At 37.7% G+C, this 27,191-nt stretch overlaps 1 protein-coding gene across 2 annotated transcripts in view; it reads left to right on the forward strand.

Moving 5' to 3' along the window:
* The window catches only part of LOC116057552 (spondin-1-like), a 293,280-nt gene that overhangs the window by 172,115 nt on the left and 93,974 nt on the right, over positions 1-27,191 (forward strand). For both annotated transcript variants that reach the window (XM_031310072.2, XM_031310065.2), the window contains exons 7-8: positions 20,831-20,895; positions 23,579-23,780. In XM_031310072.2, the coding sequence (XP_031165932.1) occupies positions 20,831-20,895; positions 23,579-23,780 (267 nt within the window). The remainder of the gene's footprint in view (positions 1-20,830; positions 20,896-23,578; positions 23,781-27,191) is intronic.

A 27,191-nucleotide genomic window follows, 5' to 3' on the forward strand; every position in this document is an offset into this window, starting at 1 on the left:
TTTGAAGTTAATAAATTCTACTATATTTTAAATAGCAGTTGTCTATGATTGTTTTGTGTATTGTGTTGTAATAATTGCCGGTTGAACACAGGTCAGTGCTCGAATTCCTTTTGTTCCTTTAGAATATACCAGATAAATTAAACAAGTTAATTAAGATCGGTATTTTAAAGGGAACACCACCTAAATGAGACTGTTTCACAGTTTGATTATTGGTCCCTGACTTCCAGGGTGGTGCCCCGTTTTGATTGTTTGTCATTTTGGTGGAGTTATTAATACACATATTCCTAACTTTATTAATATTGATAAAACATCTTTGATAATTTGCCAATAATTGAATCTGTACCCTACAAATTCCCAAAACTCTTGTGTGAGGCATCATTGTGCTCAGCAGAGAGTTCCTTTCTTGTTGGTTATGGTTTGCCTCGCCCCCTTTACTTTACCTATGCCCTTTCTATAATGGTGGGAATATCTATGCTGGGAATATCTTTATGTAAAGGCAAACATAGATTACAATCCAAATACAAAAACATAATGGAATTTTAGCAGTGAGGCTCTCAGGCATTCTGTATTGATTTCAACTATTTATTCTCCTTTGGATCAACTTTTCTAATTATATCTGAGTCAGCACACATGTAGCCTAGCATCATTTATTCTTCCCTCCTCTTTTGCTTCTTTTGTTGAGGAAGTAGCCTCCTTAAATGTGCATATGACAATTATTCACCTCAATGATACATGAATTCATTTTAATTAATTAATAAACCCCTGGACTTTAATATTTCAGATGTGTTTGAGCAATATGTCTACTCATGTTCAAAACTTTGTGCACATTTAAAATATATCTCATCTGTGTTCTCTGAGATTTGGAGGAGTCGTGATATTTTGAGAAAAATGAAGTGATAATAGGCTATTGCAAGAATAAAGTCACAGTATTTCAGAAAAGAATCTACCTGCACCATAGTCTGCTGTGCATTACGTGATTGCTCTGCTGATACGGTAGATCTCAGACTGTCTGACAGACACAGAGCCCCGTTTGAGACTCTGGTCTCTGAATGACACAAAGTTTAGGGAAGTGGCTGTACGCTGCTCTACATCGGAGGTGGAAACCCAAAACTACTGCAGAAATACACGAAGCACAAACGGGACACATCTGCTGCAGCATGCCCACAGCAGAGCGCGTCTATTATAAACCTGAAGCTGCACAGACCATGGAAGACGCGCTGCAGCAGCTCCGTGGTCTGTGCCGCTGCTCGTCTCTATTTTTACAGCGAGAGTGAACACTATGCGACGCACAGGTCTGCTTCAGAGCTCCGTGTGTTTGCGTCTGACCCATAGACTGGAAACGTCATGTCACGGGAACTTCAAACTAAATCATTAGTTTGAAGTTTTCCCCCAATTAGGAAATGATCGACAATAATTATCAATTCAATCTAATAATCAGGTTGACAAGCAAGCATTTGACGCCCTAGGCAATCGCCTAGTTCGCCTATAGCAATCGCCGGCCCTGGCCACACCCCTTTTCATAACTCATGAACAGTTTATCTTAGACACAGGAAGTGGGACAACATTTACAGTACACCATTTTGAGGTGCGAGGTCCGGTCTATCTCTGCTTGCAGGTTTAATTAGGGCCCAAGCACCGAACAGTTGCAAGGACCCTATTGACACTGAATTAATTATTATTACGCGCAAATAATCACATTTTTGAGGGGCTTAAGGTGCTCAAAAACTCACCAAAATTTGCACATGCATCAGGACTGGTGAAACGTTTTATGGCTTTCATGCTTGGGTGTAACAAAATGGCTCAATAGCGCCCCTTAACAGTTTTTAAAGTAAAAGCCACCTCCTTTAACTTTCACATAGACTTAGGAAAATTGGTAGGCATATGTAACTTGTTGAGACGTCAAAAAGCCTCTTGCAAGCCATTCAGAATATGACACATTTTCCTGTAGCTGCTACAAGCCTTATGGAAGTTTAATGTGCAGGACAAACCTGCATTCTTTGCTGGAGCAAAGGATTTGTCAATTGTTTAAAGTTGCTTTAAAGTCATAGCTCTGACCTTGTCTGATGCTAGTTTTCCAGCAGGTCAGCTGCAGTAACCTAGAGCGGGTTGCACCAACTGGTCTTAGCCAAAGGCAGGTTCCGGGGTCCTAATTGCTTAGTTGGTTTTTGTTAAGACGAGTCTTTAGAATGGACACTACGTCTGTTGCCACAACCAAAATAACGAGAGAGAGAGAGAGAGAGAGAGAGAGAGAGAGAGAGAGAGAGAGAGAGAGACTCGCCGACTATAATCCTGTTCATCTGTAAGGTAAGAACCAGACCCGGGCATGTTAAGCAATAACACTGACCGTGCCCGAGTCCAACCGAACAGTGCCCTGGTAACCTGGTCCGGAGCGATCACACTAATCAAATGAACCGGACTTCGGGGTCAAACGTGCTCAGGCACGGTTGAACTGGGACAAGTGTGAGTATGCCCTGAAACTGTCTGGGAGAATGAACAAAGAGTCTTGGAGAATCACTTGCTCATTAACCCTCTACAAGAAGACAGAAAAAAGGGAGGGGATAAAATTAACAGCCCTTCTGACTATCAGTCCATCTGACCTCTGACCTCCAAATCTGTGACCAAAATGGGAGGTAGAGAAATGCCAGTTTCTGCACTTTAGATAAACAGAAGAACATAAAGTTAGGCCATCATGGTCCATACATCAAAACAGAGGTAAAGAGTTCACACAGCTAAAAACTAAAAAACAAGTCAATAGTAAGATATGTTAATAGACAAATATGTGATTTTCCATTACACTTCTCCCTTTTTGATATTTATCAACCCATATTTTACAAAACATCTACATAGTTCCTTTAACATGAAGAAAAACAAACATTCGCAAGAGTTCAGTTTCAGATATCATTACATTACATTGTGCATAACACTTATGCAAAACAAGCTCTGTCTATGCACTGCCTAACTATTATACTATTATTTCGGTCTATTTGGGCCAGGGAAGCTGGTTTGCTTTTTTGTTTATTTATATTTTTAAAACTATAATGCTACATCTATCAACATTTATTTAGATGTTATCATGGTATTCATTTCTTTATTTTAATAATATTATTTTGGTCTTATTACCAGTGAAATATTACAGTATGCTGTAATACAGAACATTACGATATGATCCGAGCTAGCCGATATCCCACAATGCAATGCCGGCATTCATTCACAGAATCGGACAGCGATCAGCGGGTCTTTAATGACAGTATTGCTTCAATGTACATATAGTACACCAGCAACAACACGTTGCTCAGCTTTGTTCCAGTAAGTTATGCATTGTAATAAAGTTTTAAAAAATCAGCGGAATTGACGTAGTAATTACCCCTCCTCGTCTGTGAAAGAATGTGCACGTTGTACATGAGAATTTACACAATAAAATAACCAATAATGAAAAAATAGTGTTTTATGCTAAGCACTTTGATTTGCCTTATATATACTATATAAAAAACCTACAGTTCAGTGTTTATAAATTCAGCCTAAGTTTGACTAATTAGCATTTGTTTTAACTTGTACTGTTGTGAAAAAAATAAACTATATACAAAAAGAAACATTTTTTTTATTTTATTTACCATGCATAGTTTTTTAATTATAATTATTATTAATTTTGCAGTTGATGAATATTAATAGCAAAGACTAAAGGGAAAAAAAAACATAAGCATATTTATCTGTGGGACTATTGTTTGATTTAAAATCACACTGCATTATTAGTTGTTTTAAATAAATGACTTTTTGAAATATCAATTTATGGTAGGCCTAACATATTAATTATTATATTCAGAAGATGATCCTCATATCAATCACCGTGGTTACCGATTGTAGCCATCCTAACCTTTGTAGCCTTTTTCAAAATTAAGAAGGAACTATTAAGAACTATTAAGAAGTATTTTCAAGAAATTAAAAGGATAAACAGATTGTTGTTGAGGTTTTTGTTCACAGAGTAAGATGTACTGTATATAGTTTTGTATATACAACATGTGTTTTGGCATTTTTGGCACACTTCTGCCTTAGCCTACATACTGCACACAGAAACAATTCACACATCTCATTCAACCATTTCACAAGCTGAGGAAAGGGTCGTGACATGGGTCAGAGGGTATCAGAGGTCATAAATGATGAACCAATCAATCAGCTCTGCTCTATAGGCACCTTGGTGTTTATATGGACAACAGCTTTGACTGGAAGGCCTGTGTTGAAAGTGTGTGTTATCATTTAGAGCAGACACTAACAGTGAATCAGAGGGTTTATGTTATACAAGGCTGCATTACATAGCATTTTAATTACTGTCAGGTTGTGGAGAGGAATAGAAACCAGTCTCCCCAGGCAAGCACAGATAATATGGTCTGATCTATCTTTATTCTCCATGCCAAGTATGAGCTCTTTTCCTCTGGCAGAAGATATGGGTACCCCGATGTAAACTTAACGTTCACTGTACCGTCTACGGTACAGCTTGTGGCTGTGGCGTCGCTGTAACCTCCATTCATACACGTTTTTATAACTTTAAAGCATTAAATATTCAAAATATACAGCCATGCGACACACCAATTGAAAGCTTAGACGCTCAGGATTCCATTAAGCCCAGACACAAAGCATAAGATGATTTATAGCAGTTACACAACTGCTACAAAGTTAAAGAAAATAAAACAATACAGCGTAAACAGCGCAGCCCGTGTGTAGTGCATTCATACCTTTTTCCTTGTCCCTTTATCTTTATATGTCTGGGATTTTTTGCCCAAAACTCTTTTTTCTTAAATCTCCAAGAGTCCAAGGAAATGGAATATCCAAGCCATTATATCCAAAACGAGCTGTTCGCCTCACAATATTGACGTTTCTGGCCAAATCACAACGGAAAATCGCTAAACTGTTTTCATTTCCGTATTTGTATTGCTTCCTCGCGTCTCTCCTGAGGGTCCTAGCAACTTGATGTGGGCGTCACTGCATTCTCTGACTTCTAAGGTTTCCATAGAGACCTGGTATAAGCCAATCGGTGCAGGTTTGCCTGTGATACACCAATGAAAAGTTGAAGAGTCCTCTGACGCGATGCGAGCACCACGTGTACTCGAGCGACATTTGCTTGGACCAGTTAGATTTAAATGCTATAGACCCGTCTACATTTTTAGCCCATGAAATTTTAACCCTGTAATGGCTGGAGCTGTGTCAAAGCAAAAACAGGGCCTCCTATAAGCATTTCACACCCTGTGCTATGTATAATTACTTATTTCTATATATTTATGTATATAGTTATTTCAAGTATGTGTATGATTGATGTGGGTGTGTGTTTTTGTATTTGAGAAGTGTTTTATTTTGTACGTTGTTTCCTTTCCAATGATACATCCCTGAGTGTCAAAGTATATGGGAGCTGTACCACTTTTAATTTGGGTATGACGTTTAGACCAAAAAGCTTGAAAATGCAGGCGTTTCTTAAGAGGCTAAACTATAGGCCTATTCGGACCTACCTCAATTAAAACTTTAAATAATGTTGCTTGAGGCTGCAGGGGTTGTGCAATAGCTTCATGATATAATGCATATGGTTGTGTGTTGCTCTTGTCACTGTTTGTGAAAGATGAGCAATAGATTGTGGCTGTGTGATGTGCTTCAGTCTGACTACATATAACTTTGTTTATGTTGTTTTTTTATTGTAAGTAAATGTCAGCTGTGTGATAAAACAATATGTCAAGTGTTATGTGTGAAGCATTTGAACAACAAAATGAAAAATGTTGTCAGAGGACTATAGCAAACACATCGTTGGAAAGATCTCAACCTCGACAGTAACATATGTCAGTCTGAAGAGGATACATTACTCCTGCTTTGAAATATTGACCTCTGAACTTTGAACCCAGTCCATGTTAGAAGGCTTGTCATTTAGCAGCAGAAGGTGCTAAACACATATGACAAGCTGTTATAGAAAGCTCTGGACCTCAGCTGTCATGTAGATATGGTCACCAAAGTTTACCCACTGTAAGCACTGTCAAATATGGTAATAAGCTATTTTCACCTAACGATTCAATTTTTAAAATCTGATGACACCAGTGTGTTCCCCATCCCAAAAACCCCAGGATGTATCCAAAATTCTACACTGTCAACTTCTAATTATGAGAAATATACCAATATACTTTAAAACTACAACTCCCGTAAGAGACGCGCAACAGAAGCTGTTACAGGACTTGTTCGACTCCTGTGTTTCTGCTATCTGCCGTAATGTTCTGCATTACAGCATACTGTAATATTTCACCGGTAATAAGATCGAAATAATATTATTAAAATAAAGAAATAAATACCATGATAACATCTAAATAAATGTTGATAGATGTAGCGTTATAGTTTTAAAAATATAAATAAACAAAAAAGCAACCCAGCTTCCCTGGCCCAAATAGACCGAAATAATAACATTAAAAGAAATACATATAAACCATGATAAAATCTTGTGAATACATGTTGATTAAAACAGCTGTTATTGGGTTAAAAATACCAATAATAAAACTGCTACAGATTTCGAGTTAAGGGGGGCGTGTTTTTTCTTTCGTTTATATCCGAGGGTGAGGGATAACATGAATGTCTCTCTGACGTCGAAAAATAACGCAACGGGTACCCCCCTGGCGTTGAAACTTAACGCCAGGGGTCCTTGACTATGCGTCAGACATTTGATGAGTAGGGAGTGTTGTCTCTAACTATGAATGTCACAAGACAAAAAAAACCTCAAAGGCTGGATAAGGAAAAAAATATATATCTTGAAGCACTCTGACATCTAACTAAAATATTCCTGTGTAAGCATATATCAATTTAATTTAAACATGATGACAAAAAGAAATAAAACATGTAAAATAAAAATGTTATTATTAACAGCATTAAGTATCAATAACACTGTTTTGTGGTACCATAGATTTGAGAAAACTATAAAAATGAAAAATCAAATTGTATCAGTATAGTGAATCATCTTTATGCCCAGGCAATGGCCACTCCTAAATACAGATCATCTATTCTGACCAAATAAATTCATTAATAGTTATGTAATCAATTATAAAACAAGTAGAAGCAGCCAAAACAAACACTTCTCTCAAACATTAGTTGAAATCAATCAATTAAACAACGACGGGTTGCACACAATAATAAAACAGGCTGATCTCCAAGATTTCTGGGATTCAGGAACTTGACCAGAACCGTCTGTCCAGGTTGGAAGGTGTGTTTTCATTGGAGAGAGAGAGAGACAAAGAAATATCACCGTAGATGCCATTCAATTTCTCAATTCAATCAGGGTAACTCGCATTGTCACCAGTGGTGAAATATTTACATTTACTTGTGACAGAGCACTTCCACCGTGTAGTATTAGCACGTTCACCGAAGCAAAGAATCAACACTTCTTTTACCAGTGATAGTCACCTAAAGCTCTGCCAGTGTCGGAGGTGGTAAAGAAAATGCTGTACTCATTATTTGTTACATTAGCTAGTACAGGCCAAATATACTGACAAAATAAGGTTCACTATTGCGGAAATTTTAGGAATACAACAATGTTCTTTAATAAGAAATATACTGTGGCAGGGCCAATTGGCATTTAGAGCAACAAACAAAAAACATCTCGAGAGGGATTGAAAACACCTTGAGTGCAAATATTGAATGTTAGGGTCCCTAGCTTGGGACTGTATTTTGAGATCAATGGTGTTATCCATGTTGTGGATGTACCGTTAGAGGCACTGGTGTTCCCTTCCCAGTGCTGTGTGTTGCACATATAAGTCAAGATTGATACAATTTTGCATAAGTTGTAAAGCAAACCAATTTGTTTGATTACATTATTAAATCAAACACATTTCCTCTTTTTGACATGTGTCAACATAGCAAAATGGGGAAAGAAATGTTTTGTTTAGGGTTAGGGTTATTTAATACTAGAGCCAATCATTTTGAAGTGTGCAACCACTTGTCTTCCACAATATTCCACACAAAAAGTCTCTCTTCCACTGTTTGCATAACAGAGAGTTAGGTTAATAAATCCAAAAAGTGTGTGTGTGTGTGTGTGTGTGTGTGCATGCGTGCGTGCGTGCGTGTGAGTCCAATACTACCTTTTGCAGCTGCATCTGCCCCCGCATTCCTGTAGAAACTGGACAGAGGTTTTGGAATGACTTGACACACAGCAAAAACATATTAAATGATGCAAATGATAGCAGGAAGCAATGCAGCCACTTTGTAATGGTATAAACTCATAATAATGCGCCTTTTGGTCAATATTGAAATTGCAATTAACAAGATTACTCATTGACTTTTGAAAACTATTGTATTTATTGAACTTAGAAGTAGTGGTAGTAGAAGTAGTGAAACAGTTCAAAAAATCAGTGATACTTTTCACGTTTTAACTCTTTTTCTCATTCAGAACATAAAACAAAACAAGAGTTTACTCAGTAAGTGAATGTGAAAAATAATTGTTTTCTTGATTACATTGACTTTGTGATTGTGAGAAACCAAAATCGTAATCACGATAAAAATGTGTTTATTGCACAGCCTTCATCTGGAGTCAGTGTAAATTGTTACTATTATACTTCTGACAGTTTTAAAGGCTTCAGCAGCTCATGCAGAATAGTGGCATGGTAATAAACCAGATTTGAAAATCTCGTGATGAATGACATGTTACTGTCAGACAGCTTAATCTGATAGACATACAACAATTGCTCTGAGATATATTTAACAAAATTGTCAAAACAGCACTCTGAATCTGCTGTGTGTATTAACTTAAAAACTTCAGGTGTTGATCCCAATTTTAACATGATATCACATCCCAATAGATGGATTGGGCTAAAGTTGCCTGTGTTGACTGGAACAGTGAAATGTTCTTTTCACAACATTTCCTGACGAGGGCACCCAGATGGTTTTCAGGGCATGGTAAGAGGCTGACATTAAAGAAGCAATGTCCCACCTGCCCCACCCAAAGTACTCCGGCGAACGGTTCTCTGATGAACTGAAGGTGTTTTGCCAGGAGTTCAACCTGACTTTGCCAGAACTAAGGAGACTCATGGTACTTAAACTAGGAGTCACAGACTGGTTAAAAACTGTCAAGCAATTTCCCACATGGCGTCCCCACAGAAGACATCTTGATTGGGACCATGACGCCAATACACGTTACAGACAAGTCGTGACAGCACTCTGTCATGAGACCCAGCCAACATTTCCGCCTGTAGACATAATGAGGATGAGTCTGCGTCGGAGTTTTTGGCTAAACTGACTGAAGTTTTTGCCATTTACAGTGGCATCTGACAACCTACTGAATACCCAGGACAGGCTGTGTCTACCTACGAAGCCCATCTGCGTGACTACTTTATCAAGGGCCTTCGCCCTGATGTTCAGGAAGCGACCAAAACCAGCTGTTTCGACTGGGAAGACAACAGACTGGATGAAGTCCGACACCATGTTGTACGTTGCGAGAACATCATTGGCAAAACACCTTCAGTTCATCAGAGAACTGTTAGCCGGAGTACTTTGGGTGGGGCAGGTGGGACATTGCTTCTTTAATGTCAGCCTCTTACCATGCCCTGAAAACCATCTGGGTGCCCTGGCCTTCAGCCACTTCAATCATGGGCAGTTGAAAATCTGCAGCCCCTCCCTCTGCCTGCTCTCCATCTCCAGCTGTGTGTCCAGTGCGAGTTTGAGAGGGAGAGAGCATGTTGGCGATAGAATTGAATGCTGAGCCCAGTATTCGTCGAATTAGACTGCTATCTAGTGGTCGAGGTTGTGCCGTTGCCGATGCAGTAGGGGGAGTGAGATCTGGGTCTGCTCCGCCACACTGAGGCACTGGGAAATACAAAGCAGAACTTTTCTGAGAAGCTTTGTCTGCTCCTTTATCAAAATAATTATTTTCTTTACAACACAGTAATTGTTTAGCATATTTTTTCCCTGTTTCTACATTCTGCTTTAGTTTTCCTCATACTCATAGCCTTCAAATGTGGATTTGGATTGGATTTACTCGCATCTTTTTTTTTTCTTTTCTTTTTCTCTTGTATGGATTGAATTTAGGCTACTTGCTCTGTTTCTTCACAAGGATTGGATTTATGTATTCTGTTTCCCATCTCCACAAATGTCACTCATTTCCCTGGCGTGCAAATTCTCTCGGTTAAAAGCAATCAAAACAGCGGTAATTATTTCGGTAATTACTTTTTCCCTTAGGATTCTTTACGTTCCAGCTGACACGTTCCCAGAACGCTGTGTTTTCCCAGACGCATGTAGTTACTCAGCCCTGGCATTTCTCCGAACGCACGCAACTACTCAACTCTGGCGTTTTCCTAACTCATGTAATTACTCGCACATAATACTCAGCCCTGTATTGACATGACCAAATGTGACAGTGGGACAACAAAGCAAAACCTCAAACCTTATCAGTTACTCAAATTTAAATTAGTCAAAGATAACTTATTTCAGATGTCTCACCGCTCAGGACAACGTGGTCCGACTCTCAAGGGTGGTGATGGTCCGGGGCCCTTAGCAGTCAGTCCTCTCATCTTTGAATCTTAAGTGAGGTAGAGGCTGCAGATTTTCTCCTCCAGGATGGCCAATCACTGCTGCTCCAGGCTCCAGATGCAAATCACGCACGCCGTACACTTCTGACACCAAGTTTGTGGTAGAAATTCTAATACCTAGGTGAGATCTGAAATAAAGCTTCATTCAACCAAGTCTTTTAAGTATTCATTCTTTGCGCAAAGAAGGTTCAGTTCATCATGAGAGTCTGATATAATAGTGTCATGACAGCCAGTTTTGTGAAATATCTTGTCACACATCTATCTGACCAAGTGCTAGAATTGATCTCTAACCTTGCACATCTAATTATAATAATCATGTCAACATGTCATGAATACAAAAAGAGGTGGATTTTCTTTTATGTCAAGTTGTCATTACAAAGACATCCCAAACAAATTTAATGTCAACTTGTCATGACCAAGACAACTTCTGTAATGTCACTTTGATTAATGTCAAGTTGTCATAATCAAGACAACCTAAACAATGTCAACTTGTCATGACAAAAACCGAATGACACTTAATGACAGAAGTCAAACGTTTATGACTTGTTTATAAGGTTTATGACACGTTCATGACAGTGTCATGTCATAGTTATGACAGTGTCATGTCACGATTATGTCGGTACTGTCAAGTAAAGTGTTACCAAATATTGTACTCAAGTAAAAGTATCAATACTTTGATGAAATATTACTCAACTACAAGTGAAATTACCTATCTTCAAGTAAAAGTAATAAGAAGTTCATTTAAAATGTACTTTAAGTAAAAGTTACTTAGTTACATTAAAAAAAAACTGTAAAATGGGGAGGGGGGAGTCTCTCCCATGTAGTGAAAATAGGACATGGGGTCATAACTCCAAAACAATTTTTTTAATTAAAAAAAAATCTATACAAATGTATAAACATCTATACAAATGTATACACATGTAATAACATAACACGTCACACATGACATTAGATGTATGTGAATTAATTTAGCCAGTGTCATACATACGTTGTCCTAGCTAGTGCTAGACAAAAATTAGCAGTCCAACGAAACATGTTGTTTTGCTAATTGGCAATTTGCTATTTCTCATGAAAACTTTGTTTGAAGTACCAATGCACTTACCAAAACATGCTTCTGCAGATTAGATGTGGAGTTATTGAATGCTGCCAGTTCAGTCACCTTTGGCAGGCACATCTGGCATTGCATGATGATACTATTGGCCCTCTTGAATTTAAATGAAAAACAGTCTTTCAAATGTGGCCAAGTATTTCCGTCGTTTTGAGCAGCAGAATTCGATGTTTCAGCTAGCATTTCTACTGAAACAGTCTCTGAACCGTCGTCGCTTGCCTGATCCACCTCCATCTCGTTCTCAATCTCCTACAGAAAGACTTTGAGCCTGGTAGGCAGCCTAGATGCTGATCATTTGTTAATGCAAAAATACACAACAAAGTAACATGAGTAAATCTATTTAGTTTCTTTCCACCTCTGAAAAAGGGAGGGGGTAAAATTAACAGCTCTTCTGACTATCCGTCCATCTCACCTCCAAATCTGTGACCAAAATAGGAGGTAGAGAAAAGCCAGTCTCTGCACTTTAGATAAACAGAAGAACATAAAGTTAGGCCATCAGGGTCCATACATCAAAACAGAGGTAAAGAGTTCATATAGCTAACAAGTCAATAGTAAGATATGTTAATAGACAAATATGTAATTTTCCATTACACAACCAATCAGAGCAAAGGAGTCTAACACAGTGTCAATGACTGCTTGTGAACTGCTATCAAACTATGCAGCGCTGAGAATATATGAATCATGATTCTGTTACTACATTGCCTATTTCTCGCTTTAAATGTTTTCAGGAACATATTTTGTGCTGTTGTACTGTGTACACTCAAAAAATTTAAACATTGACTTCAATTAAATACATGTATACGTTTGTAACACATGGAATTACAGCTGCAAATATTAGTCGATTGATTGACAGAAAATTAATAAATAATTCATACTTTTTACAGTTTAATAAATTTTTAACACTTTAACAAACATCTACTCAAATTGCTGCTCTCGGTTAAGGTAGCATTTCTTTAACATACGGATGAAAGATGGTTTGATGACTGAACTTCCTTGCAGTTGTTTTTGATGCAACTTAGTGTTAAAACATCCACAAAATATCCATGGTTATATATCAACTGTTTTTGCGCAGCATGGTCTCTCAATTCTACATCACTTCTCTAGTAGTGCCACTCAACTACCAATTTTCATGTATGGTAAAAGTTTTTCAAAAGTTTGCAAAAAAATTGGTTGTTTTCCTCAAGTGTAGTTTCTCTGCTCTATTTTGAAACAGGTAATAATTTTATTCAGTTTCAGCCCAAAATGTTTCTCCTGTTCTATGGAACATTCATCATCCAAATCAGTGATTGTCTCATTCGTACAGTTTGTTCTTGAGTAGCTGTACCTTGGTTGCGAGTCTGCAAGCATCCAAATGAAGGAAGAGCTTTTGAAGTACTTAACAGCTGTACCTTTTCATCCTTTACAGAGGAGAGAGAGCAAAGAGAAAAACAATATATTAGAAAATGTTTTACCTACGCAATTCAGATTTCCTGTATATAATAATTGTAATAGCATCACACCTTAAACATTATGTGTATACATAATAAGATGAAGTAATGCTGGGTGATTGTAACAAACTAGAGATCATTTTTTATCATTTACATAATTTAATAAATACTGACCAAGCACTTTATTAGGTAGGGCAATCTAATGCAATCCAACAGCTCTGTTATAGATTTTCCCTTTAACTATACTTAGATATTTTCAGTTTTTGTTTACATTGTGTTCCTAATATTCTCATGTAGGTAGACACAATAATAATAAAACATTTGTACATTAAAACTGTACACCGCCACCACCCACTACAACCTCAGTAATCAACTGGAAGTAAAATTATCACCTTACTGTTAATGTCCGAGCAAAACTCTAGATGTACAAGTTTAATACAATAATGTTTACACAAACCTCATATTTCTATAAACATGTGAATTGGATAACATCTCAAACAAGGTTACCACCACTTTGTAGATGTCCACATTTAACAGGGAAGGGAAGGAAAAAAAGTAAAGAATCTTGTTTGTTTTAAATCTCTTTCACGTACGAAAACTGAAGTTTTTGTCCCTTACCTTTTCACAACACTCACTAATAGATAAACCTGAAAACCGGCCTCAATTGTTTGTGTGATCAGTGCTGTATGTTGAGAAGCACACTTCTGTTTCTCATTCCAAATTTCAATACATTTGATACCTAAACACATACAGTGACTGATCTGTGTTTATATTTAGAGGTGGCTGCAAATAAAAAATAATTTAAAAGAAGCACAAGAGTTGCTATTCAGGCAACTATCAAAACCCAACTTTATAGCCTACTCTTAAGGGTGCATTCACAGATACTGTCTAGTCAGTCAGATTCACTAGTCAACATCAACTTATAATTCCATAATATTTTCTACCAACAGCAAAACATCCCTGTGTCATTGGGACCATAATGTGTCAACATTTATTATTTTAGTAATACCTCATAAAAAGGTTGATCTATGTTCTGCCATAACGTACCACATGCAAGCTCCACAGTCCAGCTATAACACATCAATAAGGAGGGAGCTGAGAAAGACTATCCCAGCCAGGATCTGAAATTCAACATATTAACAGAAGCCATCAATGCATTACTTGCGTTCAAGAGAGCTCTATACCTTAAAATAAAAATACAAATCTATTCAGAACAAGAGAATGAAGCTGTCATCTAATAAATGTTCCTAAAAATACGCAAAACATGATTTTGCAGTAATTAGGTAGCCAGTTGTGATCTTACCTTTTATGAGTAGGTCTTATCAAGACAGGAGCACAAGTCATCAGTGAAGCAATTGTTCAGGATCTGAAATGTTGCAACATAATGATTACTAAAAGAGACAAATGAATGTATAAAGATGTTAAATTATTGGGGCACATTTTACATGGTTCTTAAAGCAACACTATGTAACTTTTAGCTGCAGCTGTAGTTCCAATGAGACAACCCTTAGGGGGACCCAAGCGGCGGGTAGCGCGAGCTGTAGTTCCAATGAGACAACCTGTAGGGGGACCCATCTCTCCAGCTACCAGTTCACACTCCGCACTTCGGTCCGTACGGCAACTTGACCCAGCGACCCTCCGGTTCCCAACCCAACTCCCTATGGACTGAGCTACTACTTTTAAAGCCCTGCCTAGTTTTCCAGTTTGACTGCAGTTCAAGAGCAGTCATTGACAATAAGTAAGAGACTCCTCAGCTCTGATTGGTTGTTTTCCTTATGTCATTAGGAGAACCAGGAGCCAGGAAGAGGAGGCAGAGGAATGTGATTTTTTTTTTTTCATGGATTATCTGATTCATCTAGTACTATCAGGATATAGTAACAGTTTGAGCAAATATGACAGTTATTTTGTATGAAAGTTAACAACTGTAGCTTTAAATGGAACCTATTATGCTTTTCCGTATTTTCTGTCATATCTATAATGTTACAATGTCAGATTTTCATGTTAAACGTGGCCAGAGCTTCAAATAATGTGGTAAATGTATTTCAGAGAAATCCCTGTGAGCAAAGACCTCTATTCAATTACAATCCACGACTAACTACAAGGAGCTGCATTCTAACACCAGGGCAACCTGTAATCTTGGCTGCTCATGTTGTCCCCAATTTCGGTTCACATTACTGCTAAAACATACTGTATCTGGTTGAGTAGTATTTGGTTTAGAAGCCTTTATTGGTGATTTTTCACGGTACAATGTCCTGCTCTGTTGCAGTCAGTCTCAGGCTCAGAGTGCAACAACAGATGAGATTCCAGAGACTTGTGGACATGCAGAATCATGCTGACCAATCAGAGCAGACTGCGTTTTATTTGGGAGGGGGGCTTAGAGAGACAGGCGCTCCAACAGAGCGTCTAATGCATAGGGCGAATACAGGTGCAGCAGCCATGGGCAGTATGAGAAAAATAAAGTGTTTTTTGAACACTAAATTATGTAAACATGTTAAAACCGATATAATAATCATGGGAAGGCTTTCCCTGATTTTGTTCGTTGGTGTGACTAACACTTCTTAGACTTAAATGTCTCAAAAACAAAAAGGAACTTGTCATGGATTATAGACGCGTTAAACCTGCAGCCAGGGAGTCTATCATTCACAATGAAAAGGTTGAAATGGTCACCTCATTTAAATATTTAGGTACCATTTTTGATGACCACCTTAAATTCAGTGTTAATACCGACGATATTGTGAAAAAGGGGCAACAGAAAATTCACTTACTCAGGAAACTGAACTCCTTTTCTGTCAGGCCAGTCATTCTCTGTCATATTTATCAATCTTTTATCGAAAGCCTTATGAGCCTTAAAGCCTTTTTCTTTTATCTGCTGGTTTCACAGCCTCACAGTGAAAGACAGAAACAGCCTGAACAGTATAGTCAAAACCTGCTCTAAAATGATTGGTGTGAAACAAAGCGATTTAAATTGAATGAATGAAGAAATTTATTTCAGACATATCAAAAATAAACCAAACAAAACATCAAAAAATGTACTAATAAGTTAATAAGCAAAACATTCAATAAACAGAATATTAAAAAGTATTATTAGCCAACACAGACATGTCTGAAATAGGGTGAGAAGCTCAGTCATCCGTGAGGAGCTCGGAGTAGAGCCGCTGCTCCTTCGCGTTGAAAGGAGCCAGTTGAGGTGGTTCGGGCATCTGGTAAGGATGCCCCCTGGGCGCCTCCCTAGGGAGGTGTTCCAGGCACGTCCAGCTGGGAGGAGGCCTCGGGGAAGACCCAGGACTAGGTGGAGGGATTATATCTCCAACCTGGCCTGGGAACGCCTCGGGATCCCCCAGTCGGAGCTGGTTAATGTGGCTCGGGAAAGGGAAGTTTGGGGTCTCCTGCTGGAGCTGCTACCCCCGCGACCCGATACCGGATAAGCGGACGAAGATGGATGGATGGACATGTCTGAAAAGGATTAGGAAGAAGTATTCACTTATTTAATCCTACCCCTTTTCCATAACTCAGTAAATTATGATTATTATTATTATTATTATTTCATTTTTTATATTTATCACATGCATATTATTATATATATATATATATATATATATATATATATATATATATATAGATAGACACACACACACAATCATACACATACGTCAATGAACGTCCAACATTTACAAAATAATTGTTGAAGCCATTTACTACATCATCCACATTATTAATAATCATATCATTATTAATAAAGTGATGGTGATAATTAACTTGTTTAGAACCATTACCAATAACACTATTGAATATAGTCCATAAACCTTTAATATTGATTTTATTAATATCTAATAATTTGCTATAATATTCTTTCCTACAATTTCTCATAATACTAGTTATCTTATTTTTATATTTCTTATACTTTGTTTCTACATATTTGGTTATATTTTTTATGAATTCTTTATATAGTATTTTTTTTTTTTTTTGCAGGCATTTTGTAATCCCTTTGTTAACCATGGTTTGAATATTTAAGTTTTCCATTGATTCCTTTAAATGGACAGTTTTTAATCATACAACAATTTAAATACCCCTAAGAATATATCATATGCTTTATCAATGTTTATATACCTTTTTCCCAATTTTGATTTAATAATTCATTTTTTAAAGCATTTATTGCCACTTCTGTCTGTACTCGTCTGTACTCAAATTGAATCTCCTGCTTTTCCTTCTTATAGTCATTATGAATAACTGTAAACACTGGTAGATGGTCGCTGATGTCATTGATCAGTAATCCACTTATTGTATTATTTTCTGTAATATTCGTAAATATGTTGTCAATCAGAGTGGCACAGTGAGATGTAATCCTGCTGGGTCTAGTGATTTTTGGATAGAGGCTTAAGCTGTACATTGTGTTTATAGTCTTCAGTTGGTTTGTGGTTATTTGGATTAAGCAGATCTATATTAAAATCCCCACAGATGAACATGACCTTTTGATTTGACATTATGAACATTTCTTCCATCCACCCCTTGAATAGTTCAATATTAGAACTTGGTGCTCTATAAATACAGCTAACAATTACATTTTTCTTCTTTTCGATGCAGATTTCAACTGTTAAACATTCTAATAAATTTCCTATTGCAGTTGTCATTCCCTCTACCACCTTAAAATTGAGGTTTTTGTCCACATACACAGCCACGCCTCCCCCAGTCTTGTTCTCCCTGTTTTTATAATTCAGTTCATAACCATCTAATTCAAAGTCCTAACCTTTTTCAGGATTAATCCACGTTTCTGATATTGCAATTATCGGTTTTGTGAATTGGCGTAAATATTCCTTAATGTTGAGAAAATGTGCATGCATACTTCTACTGTTTTAGTAATTATTTTCTAGGTCAATATTGTGTTCATGGTCTTGTGAATTATGTTCAGTGTATTCAAATGATTTCAGTTCCAGCTTATCACAATCAGCAAGCAGTTGGGTTATAGGTAACGGTGTATTATCTCCAGATGTAGGCCTAGATGATAAATGATTATTTTCAGAGTGTGTCATGTTTGAGGTGAGTTTATTTACTTGTGTTTTCCAGTTACCTCATAATCCACTTTGCTCCTCATTGAAACTTGTCAAGTTCCGCAATGTCTTTGATCACCATCACTTTCGCCTCCTCTGGTGTTCAGTTTAGTTTAATGAAGATTTTGCAGTTTGTGGACCATGTAGATTGTATTTTCCTCTGCTTCTTCAAGGATCGTGCTTTCCAGGCGATATCGGTATTTCGTTTGGTGAGATGTTCATTCATGTAGATCCCTTATGATGATGATGTTCCCTTAAACTTCCTTCCTTGTTTCAGTACTGCAATTTTGTGTTTTCTGTTAACAAACCTCATTATAATGGCTGCATTTGTTGCTGTTATTTCTCCGGGGCATAGGGTGACAAGCCTCAATGACGTTACAGTCCAATTCGATGCCCTTGGACTGTAGTAAGGCTGCCACTTGTTGCTCCACAGAGTCAGAAACCGACCCGATCGTGGTCAGTGGTCATCCTCACTGCCCGAGCATACGACCAAGGTTTTAATTTGAGCCCCAATACAACATCATTCATTCTCGTGTACTGCTCTAGATCAGCCACTCTGTTCTCTAGGAAGGCGAGTCTCTTGTCCTTCTCTTCATTTTGAAGCCGGAGAGCCTTTATTTCCGTAACCAGGTCTAAAATGGATTTTTGCTGCAGCCTGACAGCGGTAATCTCCTCAGAGAGAAAGTCAAGTGACCTCTTAATGTCGTTGATTTCCTCTATCGCCGGTTGCTTCTTCGGAGGCATGACTTTTTCACTTCTGAAATTACCTTTCTAATCAACAAATCTTGTGTAAAGCAATGAGCATTTTGTCTTCTTCAGATCATGTTCTTCAGAGTGAATTTTCTCTGTTGTCATCAAGACGTTATATTTTACCTGCTTTTAAAATTAATCGCCACTCTAACTCTTTTATCCCTTCTGCAATTCGACTTTCAAATGGATAACTACTCTCTAGGGTGTAGGCCTATACGTAGGCCTGTGTGCTGTATATAAGTGTGTGTTGTCTGTAGCTGCTCTTAACGAATTGCCCCTTGTGAGATTAATAAAGTTGTTGAATTGAATACCGGCTCAGAACATCGTATTCAATGGATTTAAATTCCAAAACATGATTTTAAACACTGGACTCCCCTTAGACTGCGTTTTTTTATCCCCCATTTATTTTACCATTTACACAAACAATATAACCTACAATAGCAACAAGTCACTTTTTAAATATGCAGACAGTATGGCCATGGTTGCCCCCATCAAGAATAAGGAATCCCTTGCTGCATACCACCAGGAGGTAAACAACCTAATGTCCTGGATAAAAGAGAGCTCATTGGAGCTCAATATCTCCCAAGACAAAAGAGTTGTGCTATGGGGGATGATGAATGTTTGACCCCCATCACTCTCTCTTTGAAACCCTGAGGGTGAATGGGCAGGCAGTGGAGCAGGTGGAAGCCTTTAAGTATCTGGGCACAGAGATTGACAGCCTTTTGTCTTTCTCCCAACTCACTGACTCCATTTACCAAAAGGCACAACAACGCCTGGTTCTGCTGACTAAACTCAGAGGATTTGATGTGAGAAATGTGTAGCGGGGCACAGCAGGGCATCAAGCGAGACCACGGCAGCTGCAACCATGATTTAGGTGCCACCCCTATCCAAGGAAAACTGTGAGGCGAGAAAACATAAGGACCCCGGGGAATAAGCTCCCCAGAGATAAGTTAGTAACAAGCATTTCTGGGACATGAATGCACCCAGATGAAAAGAGAGATTAGTGTCAAAGGAAGTCCCCCGGCAGTCTAAAACTACAGCAGCATAACTATGAGCTGGTCCTAGGCAAACCTGAGTCAGCCCTTCAAGGTTGATTAATCGGATGACTATGAAGAGAAGCAGAGAAGAGGAGGGGTGCCATGTCTATAGCTATACACCCTCCCCCACTGTTTCATCTGGCTTGATTGAAAGGTATAATTGGGTATCATCTACATAACAGTGTAAATGAATAGTGTTTCCTAATAATATTGCCTAGAGGAAGCATATATAAGGTGAATAGAATTGGTCCAAGCACCGAGCCTTGAGGAACACCATAGATAACTTTAGAGTTATCCATCTACTGCTAACTACAAGTAGCTGCATGCCAGTCATTTCCCCCCAATTTCGAATCTGAATCTGAAGTGTGTGTGTGTGTGTGTGTGTGTGTGTGTGTGTGTGTGTGTGTGTGTGTGTGTGTGTGTGTGTTTGTGTGTGTATGAAAAGAAATAGTCAAAAAGATGTAGAAGTGGAGAAAATACAATAAAAGCTCTTATTAAACTAGAAAGGGCATATATGGACTTTCCAATTCCAGTCTTATCAACTTCTTTAAGACAATATAACCATCATTTGTCTTCCTGCTTTTGGGTGAATAATTACATCCGATGCATTATGATAGATAATGTGTTGTGCAGTCCAATAAAGTGGCCGTAATGCTACAGAGAGACTATGTAGTGAATAGTAGTAAAGTGCCGTTCCCCACTAGAATAACAGACAGCTATTATCCTACAGCACAGAGCCAATTAGTGAACAAAAAGTGGAACACACTTTGTTGTCCTTGGATGAGAGTACTCTCATTCCCTGCAGGCGTGTCAATTTGTCAATGTTGGCCTTTTCTCTGTCAATGTTTATTTTTTCTCCTTTTATAGTCATCCATTTAGTGACAAATTGCTTTATGTATCTACCTTTTTCTCTGTCTCTCTCTCTTCACAGGGAGATGAAGTACTGACTGTTATTAAAACTAAGGCTCAGTGGCCGGCATGGCAGCCGCTCAACCTGTAAGTATCGCTTAATGTCAGTTTTACAAAAGGGAAAAGGCACTTCTGTAAGAGATATGATTGAAAATTAAAATAATGAATTCAGAAATTGTGAAACAGCAACATCAACCTTGAACAGAAACATCATTTTTTTCTTCAGAAATTAGTATATACTATATATCCTTTGTGTTTGTTTCAACTTGTGTACTGAATGTGGTTACATTTGTGATTACCAAAAATACGTTTTTTTTTCGTTTTTTGTAACCAAAAGACCCGCTAGATCCGCTCCCTAGAATGGCAAAATCATGACCTACCCTACTCTGCCTCCTATTGGCTAGTACGCATTGCCTTGGTTGTTTGGGTTGGTAGGTTGCATGACGAGTTAGATTGGTTAGGGTAATAATATCAGGGTAAACCAATCAGAGGCAGTGTAGGGCAGGCCAAGCCTTTGCCAGCCTAGAAAAAAAATAAATCACCACCCGGCTCTGTTTCAAGCTTAAGGATTACAGTTTCATGAAAATTGGTGGAAGAAGGTAGCACGGGCAGAGGAAGAAAGCATTACATTTGTTTCTGAATCATGGGGCGGTAACATTAATTATTTTTCACTTCCGTTTACATTGTGAGATAGGTCCATTCATGTGGTGTCGGAATAATCGAAAAAATGTGTTCCCCTCTCAGAAGATCCACATTGCATTAATATTGCAAGACAGGGCATGACTTAGCGGAGGTCTGCAATCTCCAAGTGCCGCTATAGTTCATCCTGTTTTCAGTAGGATTGTGCTTTACAAAGTCCATTAGAAGCTGCCCAAGCTTTCCTTCAGGCCAAGATTATTCGATTTTTTTCCTAAAGCATAACATAATCTGTTTTGTTTGAAGTAAACAAAGATATACAGATTTATTGCTTAGTGATCTGTTAATCAATGAACTACATGATTTAGGACACACTGCATGATGCACACATCCATGATTCTCTTCCCCATCAAAATCTCACCCAGATCTCTCCCTTATGCCCCTTTCTCCTCTTGCACTTCAATGATTCTCTGCCATGTTTTTACAATGCCATATTTCCATTTACTATGCCATTTGCACAAGTACATTTGCAACATTTGCACGTTTATAATATAATTTCATTTACAATAATTCTGAGTCTGTAAATAATGTTGATAATGTTAATAATAGTGTTTTTTTTAATCTACTGTGTATGTGCACCGTTTGCTGGAAAGCAATGACCTACATTTCATTAATTATGTGCCTGCACATTGTGTCACCGGAAACAGTATGAGATATTTTATTTCTTTTTTACAACAATCTTTAATAATGTGACTTGTCCATGTATCACAAAGACTAATCCTTATGAGCAATATTAAATTCTTATTAGCAAAACACGTACTTAAAAGTTTGAAAAACATTTTCTCACACACTATGAACTATAAAATATAATTGAGAGCCAGATACTATTGTATTGTAATGTATGCATTTAAAATAAAGGTATTCTTGATTGTTTAATGGTTCCTTCCTTTATCCAGCTCTTCAAAGCCAGGCCAATGTGTCTGAATAGTCACACACTGGCAACCTGTGCACTCTTTGGAATTATTTCAATTGTGCAAAGCAATTAAAAACTCATCACAATTCTTGTTACAGTCTTCCAGAGAATGTGGTGGACCTAATTGCAGAGACAGCAGGCAATGTAGTGTTCAAAGGTTTAATGGCAAAATCCAAAAACTGGAACAGACAAAATACAAAAACCAGGAGCAGGTAGGAACCCAAAAACAGGAACAGGCAAACACAGAACAGCGGTAAGCAATCCACTAACATAGCCAAATGAGAATAAACTGAACAGCAAATAATGATCTGACGCAAGGCAGGGGCAACACAAAGACTAAATACACAGGGTAACGAGGTAACAAGAGACAGGTGATACAACAGGTGAAACACATAAGGGCGGGGAAGAATAATCAAACAGGCGGGAAACACAAGACAGGAATTAAAACAAGACAAGACTGAAAACCAGACTACCAGAATAAAACAGGAATCAGAGCATATACAGAAACATACAACCATGACAATTCTAGCCTTCAACACTGCATGAATGAACATACACACAACCCACACACACACACACACACACACACACACACACACACACACACACACACACTAGTGTACTGTATCTTTCACTAAACATGTTTAATTATTCCTCCTAGCGTTGTCTGTCATTTGCGATATATTGTGCCACTATTATTTTTACCAATGAGAAAATTCTCATACACGCACACACACAAGTTGTCACATTGTTCTAAAACAGTTGTACTTATGTCTTGGTTAAGACGTGATTGTTGCTGTAAGATACCAATGACATTAATAAAGAAACAATTACCCTATTATTATCTTAAAATATTTTATCATTTTCAGTAGGTTTTTGACATTCAGAGAGAATGTCAATATGACCTTTTTTCTGCAACTAATTGGATACTTTGGAGCTTCAATTATCTAGCAATTACTAGAAGTTGATTCAGGTCAAAGGTCTTGACATTAGAGCTGGCCATTTTTCAAGTAGTTAACTAAAATTGCAATAGCAGAGTGTTGAGATATAGGACAATGTTTCAAAACATACTTAGGGCTGTCTCATTAACAAATATTTAAAATTTAATTTAATTATCTGGATATGCCCTTTGTTTTTTTTTTTACCTAACTTTGTCACCAGGCGAGCAGCTCCATCAGCAGAGTTTTCTGTGGACCGGACCCGTCATCTGATGTCCTTCCTCACTATGCTTGGGCCCAGCCCAGACTGGAATGTGGGGCTGTCAGGAGAGGACCTTTGCACCAAGGAGTGTGGCTGGGTCCAGAGGCTGGAGACAGACCTCATTCCCTGGGATGCAGGCACTGACAATGGTGTCACATATGAGGTAATCTAATTAATTTGACTGGTTAATTCAAAGGTATGTTGGCAGTGGTAGACACCTGAGAGGTATAACATTCAGTAGAGACTTGTAGATGTGTCATGAAAGGTGTTGCCATTATGGAGGACCACTGGATAATTGGCTGTAATAAAATAATGATGAAAGATGGGTGTCCTGGTGATCCAAAAGAAGAAGAAATGATAGCAAAATAAGCTGATTATAATGTTACCCAAAAAGGTATTACTGCCAATAGTTAGTAGTTAGTAATGTTACATGTTTACTGTCTTTACTGTCTTGTCAACTCTAACACTCTAAACTGTAATGTTAGCTTGACAAATATCAGCCTAGTTAACTTCCATCTTTGTAAGCTAGCTAACTACTGACTATTTTTACATTAGATGTATCAACACTTGCTAACTAATGTTAGCTAGAGTTAGATGTTTGTAGAGCATACACCAGTCTTGTATAAAGTACTTCAAAGCAATACTTGAGTAAAAGTACAAGTATCTTACCAGAAAATCACTTACTTGAGTAAACGTCTTAAAGTATCGGATATTTACTGTACTTAAGTATCAAAAGTAATTTTCTGATATTAAATGTACTTAATTATTTAAGTAAAAGTAAACAAAAACTTTGATTATGAACTTTATTCCTTATAGTGAAGCATAATATTCAGGGTTTCCACACCTTTTTAAACATCAAATTCAAAGTCTTTTCCAGGACTTTCCAGGCACAATTATCTCAAAATAAAGGACTAAACAGTATATTGTGAGAGCGCTGACATCAACAAAAAGAAAAACAGAAACAGAATTTTCATTTTTTTTGTGAGAATGAATGTATTTTGTAGTAACGAGTAATGAAGATGCAGTAGTAAAGTAAAAGTATTCATTTTATTTAGGAAATGTACGAGTGAAGGTTTTCAGAAATTTAAATAACGAAGTAAAGTATACATAATTGAATTTCCTATTAAGTACAGTATTTGTACTGTGTTACATTACAACACTTGCATAAACACATAATATTACTTGCTGCAAACCTCCAAACACAGTTCAGTTCAGTTCTGTTGAGTTGGCCACACTTTGCCATAAAAGTAAACATTAGAACTGCCAGAGCCGACTCCATTGGGCCTTGTGTTAAAAAACATGTAAATTTCTCTGTTATTGTTATTGCTTTCTTTCCCTTCTGACCCGACTTTTCCTAAATACCTATTCTGCACATGGCTGTATCGTCATGATGATATAATAATGTTAAGAAAACCAAATAAACTTGTTTGGTTTTCACAATAACACCACCTTCAGCTGTCAGGAGCAGCACTGTTAAATGCTGATAATTTCCAATGCCTCTCCTCTGAAGCCAAATGGACGGATTTGCATGATGGCTGTACAGCACATTGAGACAATAAATGGAACATATAGACTCATTTGCACACCAATATTCACTCACATGCCTTTATAATCACTTATATTCACACGGTATGTAGGCACACAGTATTTCTTCCTTTCATATGTGTAAAATATCATAATTGAAAGTGAAACTACAACATACTGTAAATACACAACATATGTTAACTGTATCTTATTTAAAGTCTTCTTGATGCTCTGGGTTGGGACCCCTTGGTGTCATTTTTCAACATGCAGGGTAAAACCACTTAGTTAGGGGTTAAAAATTAGTTTTACTGACATGCAGGACAAGAACGGCACAGTTAGGGTTAAGAAAAGATCGTGGGTGGGGTTACAAAACGTATGTTTAAGTGACACACGGGACAAGAACAGGACACAAACCCTGGTCACCTGGGTGGAAGTCCTTTGTTGTTTGACCCATCCATTACCCCAATATACCTCCTTACACAGATTTTCAGTCTTTCAAACTACTCTTTATCGTTGTTGTTCATACTACGTCATCTTACAGCGCTGCGGTCGAGCTGCTGCTATGCACGGTGTATCCGATACAGCGATACGCTAAAAGGTGCCTTTGTCATCGGTATCTGACACTGAGAGCCACTGACCAAGCTTCACTATTTGACAGGTTGGGAGTGAGAATGGGTTGGTACTGATAAGTGATGGCTGGTGGAATTTATTTCAGAAGGGGCCATGCCAAAAATTAAGCAGATTTTCTGCCATTACTAAAATATAACCTGTAATACTGATTAAATGGTGTCAATATAATGTACAAAGCTCATATTTTCCCTATTTGATTCCTATCAATCATTTTAAAATTATTTTTATTTTTAAATGATTGACACATATTTTGTTACTGAAGTGAACATAACTAAACATACATTTTTATTTTCTTGTTTATGTTTACTTGCAAATTTTAATTGTCCAAATATGACCAATTTAATTTAATCTGCCAGTTCTTTTTCTTTTTCTTCTTTTTTTTCTTTTTAATTTCAGAAAGGTGCTTTACAGTATTTATCCGGGCTAGGTCTGTTCCTTTGATTTGAAGAAAGGCAAGGAAAGCAGAATAGTGCCTTAGCATCAAAACAGGCAGTTAGCCATAACATTTTTACAAACCACTTGTTACAAAATGATCAATTGTATTCTTTAAAGATTTATTTTTTGGGGGGAGCATTTTAGGCCTTTATTTTATAGGACTGCTGAAGACATGAAAGGGGAAAGAGAGGGGGAATGCAGGTCGGAGTCGAACCCGCGGCCGCTGCGTTGAGGAGTAAACCTCTATATATGGGCTACCCAGGCGCCCAATAATTGTATTCTTAACCTCTGTCTCTGGTCAATTGTAATGTCATGCTGATCTGCTCTAAGTTGTTTGACAACAATTTTATTCGATAGTGATCTCTCAAACAGATTTTGTTTAAGAGATTTGACAGTCAGGATCCGGTGTTGGCTCAATGTCGTGGTTGCCTCAACTCTCGTTTTAGTTCACGTTCATGCGTAAGCCACCTGTTAAAACAGTACAGGGGAGATAAGGGGCGGAGAGGATCTACATCCCAAGTCCTATCTATTCATCCCATAGACTGAGCAGTTGCGCACGCAACCTATTAATGAGGAAAGTGTCGGACGCTCAGCCTGAGTGCCCTAAATGCCATCTTATTCCTGTAAATTTGCAAGACCTGGCTTTCCTCACCTCGGAGGAGCGCCAGCAACCTCTAGAAAGGAAATTATATTTTTGCATGAAACTTCATACCTCTAATACTTTCTTTGTAGATGTCTTCCTTTTGTCTTATAAAGTACACCTGCATATATTAAAACCAAAGTTGGTTTAAATCTTGAAATGACACGTAAGATCAAAGAATGATTAATATTTGTCACGTTTTTATCTTTTCTCTCTGTATTTCTTTTTTTAGTATAGTGAGATCAAACAGAAAAGAGATCTGTAGGTGACTTTTTCAGACCCTTAACACCCACCTACCTCACCCTTTTTGGTCAGAGTGGGTCAGTTATTGTAGCGTTACAATAC

Source organism: Sander lucioperca, chromosome 7, assembly GCF_008315115.2.
Source record: "Sander lucioperca isolate FBNREF2018 chromosome 7, SLUC_FBN_1.2, whole genome shotgun sequence".
Lineage (NCBI taxonomy): Eukaryota > Metazoa > Chordata > Actinopteri > Perciformes > Percidae > Sander > Sander lucioperca.